The 15,792-nt window shown below is 46.7% G+C and overlaps 1 protein-coding gene across 1 annotated transcript; it reads left to right on the top strand.

Moving 5' to 3' along the window:
• The first annotated feature begins 1,588 nt into the window (after positions 1–1,588).
• Positions 1,589–15,560, top strand: LOC136158754 (histone-lysine N-methyltransferase PRDM9-like). The gene is made up of 11 exons (XM_065920570.1): positions 1,589–1,657; positions 2,062–2,185; positions 2,491–2,598; positions 6,725–6,774; positions 8,563–8,719; positions 9,548–9,649; positions 9,863–10,134; positions 10,672–10,739; positions 11,808–12,001; positions 13,670–13,914; positions 15,486–15,560. Exons 1-11 carry the CDS (start codon positions 1,589–1,591, stop codon positions 15,558–15,560), a joined length of 1,464 nt encoding a protein of 487 aa, XP_065776642.1.
• Positions 15,561–15,792: the final 232 nt, after the last annotated feature.

The raw sequence follows: 15,792 nt of genomic DNA, 5'->3' as shown, positions 1-15,792 counted from the left end.
TACTTTCAGGTTAAAAATCCTCCAAGTTTTTTCTAACATACATATTCCACGCGTTGTGTTTAAATCTTTGACCATACGGTGTTTATCGTGCATCTCATCAGAATGTAGTTAATTACACCGTTTCCCTTGAATAATGCAGTACTCACCACATAAGAGTTCTCGCCAAAACTGGATTTGAGAAGGCAGGGCACAGGGGGGCCTAGGATAAACTCCGGGAGAGCGGTTTCAGTCTGGTGGAGCCGATATACCAGTTGAGGGCACTGGAAAGAAATAATCAGCCTGAGGACAACCCGCCCACTTGAGGATCCAGGCCTCAGAGGCCATGCCTGAAAACAAAGAAACCAGCCAAGCTGCGCCTGCGCACTGGAGGCGTGACAGACACGCCCACAGAGCAGCCAATCCCCGAGCGGTGGGGCGGGGCCTCCATCGCGCTCCCACCCCCCGGGCGCCTATTGGCCAGACCGCCTCAGTCACAACGCCGATTGGTCGCTTGTGCCTGACAGGGTACAGGCAGGCTGCTGGCCCTTCACTTCACCTCAGCGCCGAAGGATTGGACTTCGCTGAACATCTAGCGTTCCTGGGGACAGGGTGGGCAGTGCGGCAGGACAGCGGGGAGGCTGAAGGGAACGCGTCATGCCCAGCCCTCATAAACCTGATAAGTCTGATGGCTTCAACTTCCAGGGTGGGAGGCCCGAAATCCTGTCAACTTTGAGTAACCTGAGTCCTAATCTGAAGGGGGCTTGCGTCTTGTCAGCTTCAGGGATTACAAGTCCCTTTATCCACAGAAAGACCCAATCCCCTAGTGCTGCGACCCTCAAATACCTAGATTAACCCCAGTTCCCCTCAGCCTGAGGCATCCTAAAAATACCACTCGCAGAGAGACCAAATTTCCTAAACCTCGGAGACCCTGAACACCTCCGCCTGGGAGCTCTTAAAACTCTTCCTCCTCAAGACCCTAACTGTCTTGCCTATCGGAGCCCTAAAGTCCCTTAATAAGAAACCCCCGATTTCCTCAGCATCACAGACCCCAAGTTGTCTCACCCTGCGCATTCTGCATCAGACCAAAGATCCCCAGTCCCCTCTGTCTGACGACCCCAGTTACTTCAGCCCGTGGGACCCAGATCTCCTCAAGCCGAGCGACTTCTCCCTTAGACGTAGAACCTACGTTATGCCCAGATTTTTCTGAGTCCCCCAGAGGAGATCCTGAAAACCCTTCTTGGAGAAACATTCCCTCTGCTTCACTGGAACAGAGCCCTGATTTCAGCCTGACCCCAGTCCAGCAGTAGGGGTTTCGGGTCTCCTCAAGAATCCCTCCATCACCCACAGACACATCCCTACCAGTGCCTTCCCTCAGAGGGGCTGAATTGTAGGGGAACCAAAGAAACCAAATCTAATTCACATTAGGCTGATCTGTCATATCTAGTCAGGATTCATCCATCTCACAAACACCCTCACCCCAACTTTCCCCTCACCTTCCTGCCCTGGACACTCCACCCAAGGCAGGCAGCTCAGGCTCTGGACAGTGGTCTGGGCTATCTCAGCACCTTCTTCTTCCACAGGCACCTTGGCCTTGAGCACTTCAATGGCCATGAGGCCGAACAGGTCTCCAGAGGAGAGCCCTGAGGGAGATGCTGGGAGAACAGAGAGGAAGCCCACGGTGACAGGTGGAGGCGGAAAAGTGGGCTCTAAGACAGCTCTATAGGAAGGACATGGCGCTGGTCCCTGAAGCACCACAGACTGCTTGCCTTGGCAGCTGAGTGAACTTCCCTGTGACCGTACACAGGATGGCAATGCCTGGTCCTGTCTGAGATGGTGGGGTGGAGTGGGACAAAACAGGACACTAGCTTCTCAACTGCTCTGTGTCCAGGGAGAGTTAGGAAAATACTCAGTGTTTGTTCAGTTAAGCAGGACGCAGTCGGGAAGGAAAGTCTTCATCCCTTTCTCACACACACCATCCAGGAGCTTCAGGCTACTCCCCGCACAAAAGGTGGAGGAGAAGGCTCAGCTCTAAGGTCTGACTTAGATTAGTAAATCACTGATGAAATCTATTATTTCCCTTAGGCCAAAGATGCTTTCAAAGACATCTCTGTATACTTCTCCAAGGAGGAATGGGAAGAGATGGGAGAATGGGAAAAAATCCGATATAGGAATGTGAAAAGAAACTACGAAGCGCTGATTGCTATAGGTAACAGGAAGTGCTGGGTGCCTGTGAGCCTGGGAAACATGAAAGAAGTCTTCACCCTCAGTGTTCACTTGGCCTGCTCTTAGGTGGCTTCACCTGCTCACAGTTCCCTTTTGTGTGGAGACTAACCTGGAGGAAATGTTTGCAGTTCTATACCAGAGGGAGGGTGACCTGCAGTGCAGAGCTCACCTCTTGCCTTGTTCTAGATTCGCCCAGCACATCCTACTGATTCCCTGACTTTGTGACACTTTCCATTGCTTCTATGCTTTGTTTCCCCTTCTTAGAACAAATGTTTTGCTTCTTTCCAGGTTTCAGAGCCACTCGACCAACTTTCATGCATCCCCGCAGGCAGGCCATCAAGCCCCAGGGAGATGACACTGAGGATTCTGATGAAGAGTGGACACCAAGGCAGCAAGGTGAGAGGCCAGGAGGATGTGGACGTGTCTTCCTGAAACCAGCCTGGGCTTAGGTCTCAACTACATCTCAGCCAGTAGCAAGGAAAACATAATTTTCAGCATTCCCAAGTGGCTGTGGCTGAGTATTGACATTATCCTGAATGAAGATGAATGTATAGGTGTTCCAGTGTAATTCTCAAAAGTTTTATGGTTAAAATTTATCACTCTTTTAAAAAAGAATTATCTTGCTAAACATTCTTAGTGAAAGGCAGTTAAACAAATTTTGAAATAAATTCACCAAACAGATTAGTTACTGGTTATTGCATTAAGTCTCTTCAAAGAGGAAATGATTAACATATTATGTCAAGATACATTATTTATGTATGTATATAAAACAAAACCCGTGATCTTCTTAGCCTAAGGTTAAACTAATTCTTTATTTTGATTATGGGAAAGGGTTGGAGAGAACTATTTATTCTCCATGATCTTTCCCACATTTCACTGGCCAGAGATGGCATCAGGAATGAAGTACACTTATTATAAAATAGAAGTGAGCAGCTCACTTCCTCTTCTGCTGCTCAAACAGTTTAGAAGAGTTAATCTGCCTGACTGGAAAAAACAATTTAGGTACATCTATGATTCTCCATATATGGATTTCTGTTCTCCCAGATTTTTAAAAATTACTTATTTAGTTTTGGCTGCACTGGGTCTTTGTTGCTGTGCACGGGCTTTCTCTGGCTGCGGTGAGTGTCTTCTCGTTGCAGAGCACGTGCAGGCTCTGTAGTTTCTGACACGCAGGCTCAGCTGCCCCGCAGAAAGTGGCATCTCCCTGGACCAGCCATCGAACCTGTGTCCTCTGCATTGGCAGGCAGATTCTCATCCACTGTGCACCAGGGACATCCCTCTGTTCCCTGAGGTTATTAAAACTAGCGAAACGGACATGAAAACCAAACATTTGGTTGTCTGCAAAGGTTTTGACATAAGGAGAGACTCTTCATAGGGAATACATACGCCTCGGTTCACCATACACCTGCTCGTCTTTATTTATCTTTTTAACAGTTTCTGAGTGTATGGCACACTGCTGCTAACTATGTACACGTTAGTGTTAGAGGCCACAGTGCTAATCGCTCAGTCATGTCTGACTCTGCGTCCCCATAGACTGGAGCCCACCAGGCTCCTCTGTCCATGGGATTCTCTAGGCAAGAATCCTGTGGTGGGTTGCCATGTCCTGCTCCAGGTGATTTCCCAACCCAGGGATTGAGCCTGCATCTGTTGCATCTCCTGCATTGCAGGTGGAGTTTTTACCGCTGAGCCACTGGGTATATATATACACATTGCTGTACAACAAATCTGTAGAAGTGTTACATCTTGCGTGACTGAAGCCCTAACCCACTGAGGAAAAATTTTCCAATCATTCCTCCTCATAGCCTTTGGCAACCACGATTATATTTTCTGTTTCCATAGATTTGATTAATTTAGATACCTCAGAGAAGTGGAATCAGGCAATCTTTGCCTTTTTTGATTGGTTCATTTCACTTAGTATAATATCATCAAGGCCCATCCATGACGTAGCATGTGACAGAATTCTTTTTTAAGGCTTCAAAACATTCCGTGTGTGCATGTGGATATAATAAGTATAACATATATCTTATATATAATCTCTATCTTTTATCCCCAATGGACATTTAGATTGCTCACACATCTTGCCCATTGGTAATGATGCGGCAAGGACCATACATGTGCCCACTATTTAGTCAATATCTTGCGTTCACTTTTTTATGGAAATAAACTCTTGAGTTGGATTGCTAGAACATACAGCAGTTCTAACTTTCTGTGGAAACTCCATACTGTTTCTAGAAAGCTTGCAACATTTTACATTGCCAACAGAAGTGTATAAGGGTTCCAATTTCTCCATATCCTTACCAAACTTGCTATTGTCTTCTTATACATATTGCCCATCACAGAAGGTTTCAATTTGCATTTCCCTATTGATTAGTAATATTGAGCATCTTTTCATATGTTTGCTGGCCATTTGTGTATTTTCTCTGGAGAAATGTCTATTCAATTCCTTTTCTCACTGTTAGTCAGTTCAGACTGCCATAACAAAGCAGACTGCATTCCTTAAACCACAGAAATCTGTTTTCTTACAATCCTGGAACTTGGAAATTTGATAGCAAGGTGCCATCATGGTCCATCAGGTTCTCTTCCTGGCTTATAGGTAGCCTTCATACTGGTGTATGCTTAGTAACGCTTTATCAGATGCATATTTTACAAATATTTTCTACCATTGTGTAGGTGGCCTTTTCAAGTCTGTTCAGTGTCCTTTGCTGCACAGGGGTTTTAAGATTAATCTCATTTGTCTATTTTTACTTTGTTACTAATCCTTGTGCACTTGGTACCATATCTAAGAAATCATTGCTGATTCAGTGTCGTGAAGCTTCACCCTTGTTGTCTTTTAAGGGTCTTATCAAGTCTTGCATTTAAGTCTTTCATCCATTCTGAATTGATTTTTCTTCAAGATGTAAGATGTTCATTATTTTGCATATGGTTATTTTGTTTCCCCTGCACCATTCATTAAAGGGATTAAACTTTCCCCATTTTCTTGACACCCTAGATGAAGATCATTAGACCATGTATCCAAAGAGTTTATTTCTGGCTGTCTATTCTGTTCCATTGATTGACATATCTGTCTTTATGCCAGCCAGCTTCCTCAGTGGCTCAGCAGGTGAAGAATCTGCCTTCAGTGCAGGAGACACAGGAGATGTGGGTTCAATCCATGGGTTAAGAAGATCCCCTGGAGAAGGAAATGGCAACCCTGTCCAGTATTCTTGCCTGAGAAATCCCCTGGACAGAGGAGCCTGGTGGGCTACAGTCCAAAAGGTCACAGAAAGTCAAGAAGACTGAGCGACTAAGCACACATGTTTTGCCAAATCTACACTCTTTTGTCTCCTGTACCTTTGTAGTGTGTTCTGAAATCAGAGGCCTCCAGCTTTGCTGTTCTTTCTAAGATTGCTTTGCCTGTTTGGGGTTCTCCGAGATTACGTGTTAACTGTTGGATGGATTTTCTATATCTGAAAAAAATTCCAGTGGGATTTTAATAGGAATTGCATTGAATCTTTAAATTGCTTTGGGTGGTATGAACAGCTTAATAATATTAAGCCTCCAAATCCATAAACATGAGACGCCTATCTATTTATTTCTGTCGGATTCCTTTCAGCAATATTTTGTAGTTTTCAACATATAAGTCTTTCATCTCCTGATGTTTATTCCTAATTACTTCATTCTTTTCAATGCTATTATAAATAACATTATTTATCCAGTGGCTAAGACTCCACATTCCCAGTGCAGAGAACTTGGGTTCAGTCCCTAGTCAGGGAACTAGATCACACATGCTGCAACAAAGTGCTGGCACAAACAAATAAATAAAAAGAAATATTGTTTTTTTTAATTTAGCTCTTGATCGTAGATTTAAAAAAATAAAAAATAAATAGGATTATTTTCTTATTTTAATTTGTGGAATGGTCATTCTTCACTCATGGAAAGATATTTGAATGTTAATTTTGTACCGTGCAGCTTTCTGCACAGGATTTTTGTGTGTGTGGATTTAAAGATTTCTCTGCACATCAAACCATGCCCCTGTGAACAGACATAATTTTACTTCTTTCTTTCCAAAAGGAAGTCTTTTGTTTCCATTTCTAACCTAAAGCTCTGGCTAGGACATCTAATATTATGGTGAACAGAAATGTTGATAATGGGCATCCTTGGCTTTTCTTCTTGATATTTTTCACTGATGACGGTGATGTTAGAGGTTGACTTTCAATATATGACCTTTATTATATCGTAGTCACTTCCTCCTATTTCTACATTGTTGAGTACTTTTGTCATGAAAGACGAGTAAATTTATTAGATACTTTATGAACATCAGATGAGGCACAGATGAAGTTTCATATTTTTTTATAATTTTAAGAAAATTATGTGTGCTCCCAGTGGAACCATGGGAGTTGATGATACAGAAACCATTCTCCATTCCTCCTTTGGTAATCATTGTCTTTGTCCCTCTCTGGCTTAGAATTACGTGTCCTTAATTAGAATACCCAGAGTTTAGAAGCATTTACCAACCAAAACACTGAATCTCATCATTCTTTAGGTAAACCTTCTTCGATGCCCTTCAGAGTGGAGCACAGTAAACACCAGAAGGTGAGTATTTACCAAATCCTGTTGCCAAAATATCCTCCTCATGGATCTAGTCACAGGTGAGAATAGGAGAAAACACAGAGATCCTGGAAACTGCGGCCTTCCTGTCCTGAATCTTTTGCACAATGTCTGATATCACCATCTTTACAGTTCGTAAGAACAACAACAGTAGTAGGCGGTTCTGTTGTTACATTATTTTCATAATATTTCAGACTTTAAGCATTTTATGTGAATAAACTTACTTAAACCTTAAATCAGTCCTACAGTACCTAAAAGTAGGTATATAACTATCACCATTATAGATTCAAAAAAAGAGGTAAAAAATATTTGATTATATGCCTGAGATCACAGTATCACTGATAGTGTAATCTAAGCCAATGCACATTCTCTAAACCCCTGACAAACTGATTAAAACTTCCATAGTTCTATGAAGCTTATTCATACATCTTTATATCATTCATCTGAGAGATGTTTTCAACGTCAGTTTTTTGTGCTTTGCTAGAGAGGGATATGCTAAGAAATCTGACTAAGGGAAGCTTAAGGACATGCTGGGCAGTTTGTAGAGTGGACAGTCCAAGATGAAGAAGCTTAAGGACATGCTGGGCAGTTTGTAGAGTGGACAGTCCAAGATGAAGAAGGAGACAGGATCCCTACCTCAGAGCCTCCCACTCCAATATGAGGAAGCAACTCGCAACCGTGAGAAGCCTCAGGTTATGACTGAAAAGCAACAAATAAGAAAATAACAGAAGGACTTCACATAGATTACCTGTTTTTGAGTAGAAACTCATCATCTGGGCATCATTTCAAATGCTCATTCTTGTAGGAGGGAGTAACAACTCCTTCCTGAGCTCTAATTAGGCAACTCTCCTGTTTGTAATCATTTGTTTAGCCTGCCCCTGTGTTGTGACCTTTGAGAGCCTAGCACACACCCATTCATTCTCAGAAGTCCAGGCCCAGCTCAAAGCCCCTGAGGGCCCCATGAATGTTTTGTGAATGAGTGACTCCAATTTAAGCATTCATCTAGGAGTAGAAAGGTCAAAGGATGCTGAAGATAGAATCTGTGAGCTGCACTTGAAATATAGATGCAGTTTAGGGAATAAATTGATACCAGGGATGTATGCGCATGTTCTTACTGTAATAAATAGCACACACAACAATTTGTTGGAGGTTATTAAATTTCATGTCCACTGTAATATTAAGAATTATCCTGTATACCAATTCATGGATCAGGAAACTGAGGAGAACCAGCTGGTCATACAGCCTTGTTCAAGGAGAACTGATGAGACCAGCTACTTTAATTCCAAGCATTGTCGCTAGGACATGGCAACCTGCAGCTTTCATCTCATTTTCTTTATTGTCTAAATGTGTTTCTGCCGATCGTCTTTTCTCCTCTTAATCTCACTGCTTTGTCACCTTATTTTCCACATGTGTTTTGTCCCATCTGTAATTTACCATAGTTCCTCGTCCATCAAAGGGCCACTAATTAATAGAAACCCCCCGGATCTCTCTATGAGCCCTTACCCTTTTCTTTCGCTGGCCTCCAGCTATTCTCCCTGCCTTGCTGTCACTTTTATGCAGAAAGTTGAAGGGGAAGAACCTTAAGATATGAATTCTAGTTTTGATTCTCTATCCACCTAGGTCCCTTTTTTACACTCCAGTGTTCAGACCCTCCCCCCATATCAGGTATTTCCAAGATTTGTCAAAGTATTAACTCAAGTCATGCATGTGAAAACACTTCATAAATTCTTAAAGAACTAAAGAAATGCATGTTGTCTTTTACTCACATGGAAGAGAATGTCCAGGGCAGCATTAAGTAATGAATCTGGTTTGAAGGAATTGCTGGGAGCAGCAGAATCGCTGAAGACAAGTGGCTCCAAGCAGGCTCAGAAACCGGTCCCCCCTTCCAGAAAAGCAAGGACCCCTGGACAGCACCCCAGACAAAAAGTCGGTAAGAGAAAATTTGGGAAGTTCCTCTAATTAATTCCTCTAATCCCTGCAGAAAAACTAATGGGTATGGCCTAGGTGTGTGGCATGGACTTTGGGTATGCATGGGTTTAAGCTGGACTGATCTGAGACATGAAGTTAGCACTGAGGCCTTGGGAAAATCTTATACATTTTCTGACGTCCTGATTGCTATCTGTAAAGTGAAGATAAGGATACATAATTCATACAGTGCTTAAATGCCTTACATTAAAAGCAAAAGTCTGACACCTACAAGGAGTTCAATAAATCCAGCTGTGATAATGGGAACCGAGCTTTGTTAGTGTTTATTCCCAGACGTCTGCTCAGTGCCTTACATATCATGTGCCCTTACCATATATTTTCTGAGTAGAGGTGTCATTGAACTATTTCCTAAGCAAGATGGTTTGGAAATTAAACCTACTAACAGGAAGTGTAAGATGCTATCACTGAACTGGGCATCTGTGGTCAGTGGAGCTTCAGTCTCCTGAACCTGTAGTTAAAGGGAGAAGAAACAAAGTATAGAAAGGGACTTCCTGCGGGTTAAGTGGTTAAGGCTCCACGATTCCACTGCAGGAGGTGTGGGCTCCATTCCTGGTCAGGGAACTAAGATCCCACAAGCCATGCAGTCTGGCCAAGAAATTAATATTACATCATAAAAGCATAAAATTACAAAAGTAAAGTTTGAAAACTACATGTAAGAAAGTTTTAACAAAGTGTAGAGATGGACAGGTAGGAGATCTCACACTTTCTGATAAAACAGGGACTAACTCCCCAGACCCCACCAGCCTTGCTCAGCTTCTGTTCTCCATCTTAGAACTCAGAGGAAAGGAGACTGGAGTGAAGAGGTACAGTCTACGGGAAAGAAAGGGCCACGTGTACCAAGAGGTCAGCGAGCCCCAGGATGACGACTACCTCTGTGAGTGACCCCGCTGGCCCACTCATTGAGAAGGGGCTACGAGCCCTTGATCCAGTAACCTCACGTAACTATTTGGTCCCCCGATCATCCCCTTCCTCTATGACTTGGGGTACAAGATCGAGGCCAAATGCCATGAATTCCCCAGTTCTTTCTGAAGGTCAATGCGACCAGCAACATCACTGTACCTCCTCTCACTCCCTGTTCTCACTCCAGATTGTGAGGAGTGTCAGAACTTCTTCATCGACAGCTGTGCTGCCCATGGGCCCCCAAGCTTTGTAAAGGACTGTGCAGTGGAAAAGGGGCATGCCAATCGCTCAGCCCTCACTCTGCCCCCTGGGTTAAGCATCAGACTGTCGGGCATCCCTGACGCTGGGCTTGGAGTGTGGAACGAGGCATCCGATCTGCCACCGGGCCTGCACTTTGGCCCCTATGAGGGCCAGATCACAGATGATGAAGAGGCTGCCAACAGTGGATATGCCTGGCTGGTGAGAAGCACCCGTTTCCCTGTCCTCTGGCCTCTAACCGCTTGTATGTGGTGGGGGGCACTTCATGTCTACATGGGAGGACACAGATGGTGATAACACGGTCGGCAAAGACACAGTCAGCCCTGTGTACTGTGTGTCCTGGGCGTTAACAGAGGACTTCCATCTAAAGGTCAGAGGAGAGGTGGGACCACACTGTACAGACACTCATGTCATCTATCTAAAGGTCAGAGGAGAGGTGGGAACACAGTCTACAGACACTCAGGTCCTCTATCTAAAGCTCAGAGGAGAGGTGGGAACACAGTGCACAGACACACAGAAGTGACTCCTCCCTTGTGGAGCCCTTGCCTTCAATGAACCAAGAGACTCAGACTTGGAATGATGAGTAAGGAGCTCACCGTGTGGTCCGACTGGCACTTGAATCCATGCAGGCTGAAAAGCACCAATAACTACACAGGGAAATAGCTCTTCTATTGCTTCCTACCAAAAAAAAAAAAAGAAAGAAAGAGGAAAGCTTGTAACTCTTTTTCTGACCCTCAGATCACCAAAGGGAGGAACTGCTACGAGTATGTGGATGGAAAGGACACGTCTTGGGCCAACTGGATGAGGTGAGTGCAGTGAGTCTGCAGTGTGTAGACATTGAGACTCCCTCCATCCCACGCCCCTTTCCTTCTCAACCCGGCTCCCTCAACAGCTTTTATATCTCCTTTCCTATTTTCCCTCCATATAATGCCCTTTCATTTCAGAAGACACTAGAGAGAAGGAAATAAAAATATGGCATATGCCATCAAGATACATGTCTATAAGCTGAACAAAACTGGTGGACTTGAAAACAACTTGAGGAGGCTAGATTCACCAGGGACACTTTAACTCACTTAATGGACACTTACCACGCCCTTGATGGTTCAGTTTAGACAGTGAACATCGGTACTGAAGCAGATCACACAAGCCATGTCCTGTTGGAGAACATACTGCAAACAGACATTAGCCAATTGATTTTAGGAGCAGTAACCTTATTTTTTCAATCTTTGAGCAACTGCACACGCCAGGATGACCTAACACAGGAGACCTTGACTCTCTCTGGGCAACAACCTCCTCAGGCTTGGTTCCAGTGAGAAGCGGGCCCTGAGGCCTCAGAAGGAATGGGGGCAGCTTGGCCCTGAGCAGAGTCATTCTCTGAGGGCCTCTCCTTTCATCAGGGCAGACAGAGAGTGAACAGACTATTACTGTTCCGAGTTCCAAGCTATATCATAGCTCTCACCAAGTTTCCGTGGGAGGGGGTGGGCAAGTGAATAGGACCCTGGATACACGTGGGGAGATGGGAGAAAGCCTCGGGAGAGAAGGCAGGCTGGGGTGAGTGCTGAGGGCTGCGTGCTAGCCAAGGAGCCCCAAGTCCTGTGGATGAAAGAGAACTTAATTCAGAGTTTAGAGGAGCTGAAGGTCACCAACCTCACGGACAGTCCAGGTGGAGATGAGTCTGGAACTGGGCTCTGGGAAATGGCTGCTTAGGTAAGGAGAGAAAAGCATGGGAATTCACATGGCCTGGTCGAAGGTGTGAACAGAAGGTCCACATGAGGGGCGGTCTCAGAGGCGGAAGGCAAGGAGCTGGGCATGGGCGGAGAGTGGAGGGCACTCATCCCCTGAGGTTTCTTTCCCTTTCCCGGCCTCGACCCCAGGTATGTGAACTGTGCTCGGGACGACGAGGAGCAGAACCAGGTGGCCTTCCAGTATCACGGGCAGATCTTCTACCGAACCTGCCGGGTGGTCAGGCCGGGCTGTGAGCTGCTGGTCTGGTACGGGGACGAGTATGGTCAGGACCTTGGCATCAAGCGGAACAGCAGGGGGAAGAGTGAGCTCGCGGCTGGGAGAGGTGAGTGTCTCCCCTCTTCCAGCCCCCAACCCCATCCTGGGAGCCTGGTGGTCCGATTTCGAAGCAGAGGACAATCCAGTCCAAAGAGAGTTGAGTTGCAATTAAAATGCCTCAATATTGATTCTTTTCATATGACTGTTAGGAGAAATTTTATATTGAAAATGTTAGTTCTAATTTTTAATATTTCATGCAAAAAAATGTGCAACATCACCTTCTGCTAAAAGGCTGAGAAGCAAAAAGCAACATTTCGAGCACCTACCAGCTCTCTCCCATTTGCCTGTTTCTTCCTCATTTCTTTCCATTTCTAAGCGACATGTGTACAGTGATGCGCATTCAGTCACTGTTCCAGTCTGTTGTCATGTGAGTTCACGCTCTGTGCCAGACGGGGCTCCACGCACCGAAACAGACAGAACCACTGCCCTAGGGCAGCAGGGGCTTCACACCAGACAGGGGCTGGTGCTCTGAGGAAAACCAGCGCAGGGAACATGCCTCGGGTCAGCGTGAGCAGTAGGTGGGGTATGGTGCAGGACGGTGCGGCAGGGCCTCTGCAGAGACAACACCTGCGGGGAAGGATTCCAGGCAGGGGAGCAGCCAGTGCCTCAGCCCCAGGGCCGGGAAGAGAGGCCATGCCAGGGGTCGCGGGAGGAAGCACAGAGGCAGAGGATGGGGGCTGGACGGGACACGGAAGCCTCAGGGCCTGTGTCCACGTGCAGGCTCCAGGGGTCCTCCTGGGTGACACAGAACAACCGCAGGCTTTCAGCTGCAAGCAGCACGTTCTCTGTGCTAAGACGATGCTTTGGTTCACTTTTGGGAAGAGACAGCAGCGGGGAGTCCCCTCAGAGGTCAGTTCATTGCCCGACATGAGGGGAGAGTGGGCTGTCTGAAGATGCTTGGGAGTGAGGGTGTGAAGAGTCTGGCTGGACATGCATTTTAAACAGGGTTTCCTGGTGCATGTTAAGTGGATTAAGCCTGAATGAAAAAAATGAGGTATGAGTACTGGTGAGGTTGAGAAGGGATATGCCTTTATTTTACGATTCATGGGAAACTGAAAGAAGAGCAATTTGTGAACCAGTTTGGGCAGCAGGAGCCAGACCTGTAGCCAGTCGGACCTGGGCCGCTCGGTCTCGTCCAGGCTCAAACCCACTTCCTGCAGAGATCGGCACCAAGGCTGCTCTTTGAACAAGGAGCCACAAACTCAGATTTACTCACACCTGCTCTAACGACCCCCTGTGCTGCCTCCCATATGCAGAGAGCTCCAGGCCAGGCACCCCTAACTTAATAGACCCTATCCCCTCACAGGGAGCCACTCAGGACATTTCACCTAAGTCACCAAGTCTTATCCCTCAGTAGGGTGAATACCTGGGGCCACTGTGATGTGACTTTTCAGACACTTACACGCAGGGACAGTCCCTGCAGATCCATCTCTATCAGGAGAGACGCTGCCTTGTTGCAGCTGGAAGGTCCCTATCTGGGTGGTATGTAGAAAAGGCCCTTGACAGCCGCTTCCTGGATTTCTGTAGATGTAGAGAATAACAGTGGAATGGAAAAGTGGACTGTAAAGACACTTGATGGGACAGAAATCGTGCACTGTCAACACTTAGATGATGAGTGGGGAGGGCCTGATCACGGCAAACCAGCTACCTGACCAAAAGCTTCCTCTTTCAGCAGAACCGAAGCCCAAGATGCACCCATGTCCCTCCTGCTCTCTGGCCTTTTCCAGCCAGAAATTCCTCAGCCGACACATCCAACGCAGTCACCCCTCTCAGACCCTCCTGAGACCATCTGAAAGAGACCTCCTACCAGAGGATCCCTGCCCAGGCAGTCAAAATCAGCGATATTCAGATCCACACAGCCCGAGCGACAAACCTGAGGGTCAGGAGGCCAAGGACAGGCCCCAACAATTGCTGAAAAGCGTAAGGCTGAAGAGGATTTCAAGGGTCTCTTGCTACTCACCCGGAGGACAAATGGGGGGTTCTGGGGTGCATGAGAGAATGAAAGAAGAACCCAGCACAAGCCAGAAACTGAATCCAGAGGACACAGGCACATTGCTCACGGGGGCAGGGGTCTCAGGGATTATGAGGGTCACATACGGAGAGTGTGGGCAAGGCTCCAAGGACAGGTCAAGTCTCAGCACACACGAGAGGACACACACAGGGGAGAAGCCCTATGCTTGCGGGGAGTGTGTGAGAAGCTTCCATCGGAAGTCCCATCTCATCAGACACCAGAGGACACACACAGGGGAGAAGCCCTATGTTTGCAGGGACTGTGGGCAAAGCTTCCATCAGAAGTCAGATTTCATCAGACACCAGAGGACACACACGGGAGAGAAACCCTATGTTTGCCGGGAGTGTGGGCGAAGGTTTCGTCACAAGTCCGTCCTCATTAGACACCAGAGGACACACACAGGGGAGAAGCCCTATGTTTGCTGGGAGTGTGGGTGAAGGTTCCATCGGAAGTCCCATCTCATCACACACCAGAGGACACACACAGGGGAGAAGCCCCATGTTTGCAGGGAGTGTGGGCGAAGCTTCAGCCAGAAGTCAAATCTCATCACACACCAGAGGACACACACAGGGGAGAAGCCCTATGTTTGCGGGGAGTGTGGGCGAAGCTTCAGTCGGAAGGCCCTCCTCATCACCCACCAGAGGACACACACAGGGGAGAAGCCCTATGTTTGCAGGGAGTGTGAGTGAGTCATGAGCAACAAACCACACCTTAGCCACAGGAGGATTTCTGCAGCCACCCCATGCCTCAGCTCTAAGGGGGCCTCAGAGGAGGCCTGTGACCCGTTACTGTCCCCACGAGTATGAGGAGAGAATTCCCAGGTGGTACAGGGGTCAAAACTCCAATGCAGTGACCCACGTTCAATACCTGCTTGGGGAACTAGCTCCCACATGCTGCAACTAAGACACAGCACAGCCGAATAAATAAGTATATAATAAATATTTTAAAGAAAGAGTATAATAAGCACAGAATTACTTGTTAAATAGACCTTCCACCTTCATGACATGAGAGGAGGTAGATAAACAGCAGAGGGTTTCTCAAGTGTTTGGAGATGTTCATGCCAATTGCCTTCGTGGTTTTTAGGTCTCCTCTTCTAATAAATTTTGTCTCCAAACAAATCTGAATCCCAGACTATGTATTCATTCCCCGTTATTACTGACAGCAGTGGGGTCCAGTTAGCTTAACCCCTGGGAAGGCATAATTCTGGAGCCAACTCAGTTAGGTCACTGGACAGTCAGTCCTGGGTCCAGGGAGAGGAATGCAGAGTGGAGTCAGACTCACCAGGGAAGGGAATTCCCTGGCCTCCTGGGAAGTGTGGCCTCTCCTCCTTATAGACCCCGGCTCTCCTTTGGCCTCTCCTGGTGGCCCTCTGGTTCCCTGTGACTTCTGTAGCCACAAAGGGGAAGGCCACATGTGCGTGTGTGTGTGTGCACGCGCGCCTGACTCAGCATGGGCCATCTGGTCTCTGCCGCTCCCTCAGGTCATCACAGCATCTGGAGTTCCAGATGCGACCACAGGGGTCCAGTTCTCAGCCCTGCCCCCTGCAGCTGTGTGAGCTGGGGCAAGATGCTCAACCTCTCTGTGTCTTTATTCTCATCTGTGATATGGGGTGGGAGCACCAGCATTTTGGTCTGATGCGTAAGCACAGGCGGAATCTGGCAGAGGCTGGCTGAAAACGCAATCCCCATCTTTGCTGTCTTTTGTGTTTTCTTCTTTAGTCTTTTTTTTAATTTTTAATAGAAGGATAATTGCTTTACAGAATTTGTTTTCTGCATTTCCTCCAGCCC

This window comes from Muntiacus reevesi, chromosome 1 (assembly GCF_963930625.1).
Source record: "Muntiacus reevesi chromosome 1, mMunRee1.1, whole genome shotgun sequence".
Lineage (NCBI taxonomy): Eukaryota > Metazoa > Chordata > Mammalia > Artiodactyla > Cervidae > Muntiacus > Muntiacus reevesi.
The sequence above is the reverse complement of the archived record's forward strand: the minus strand, read 5'-3'. Positions and strand labels throughout refer to the sequence as shown.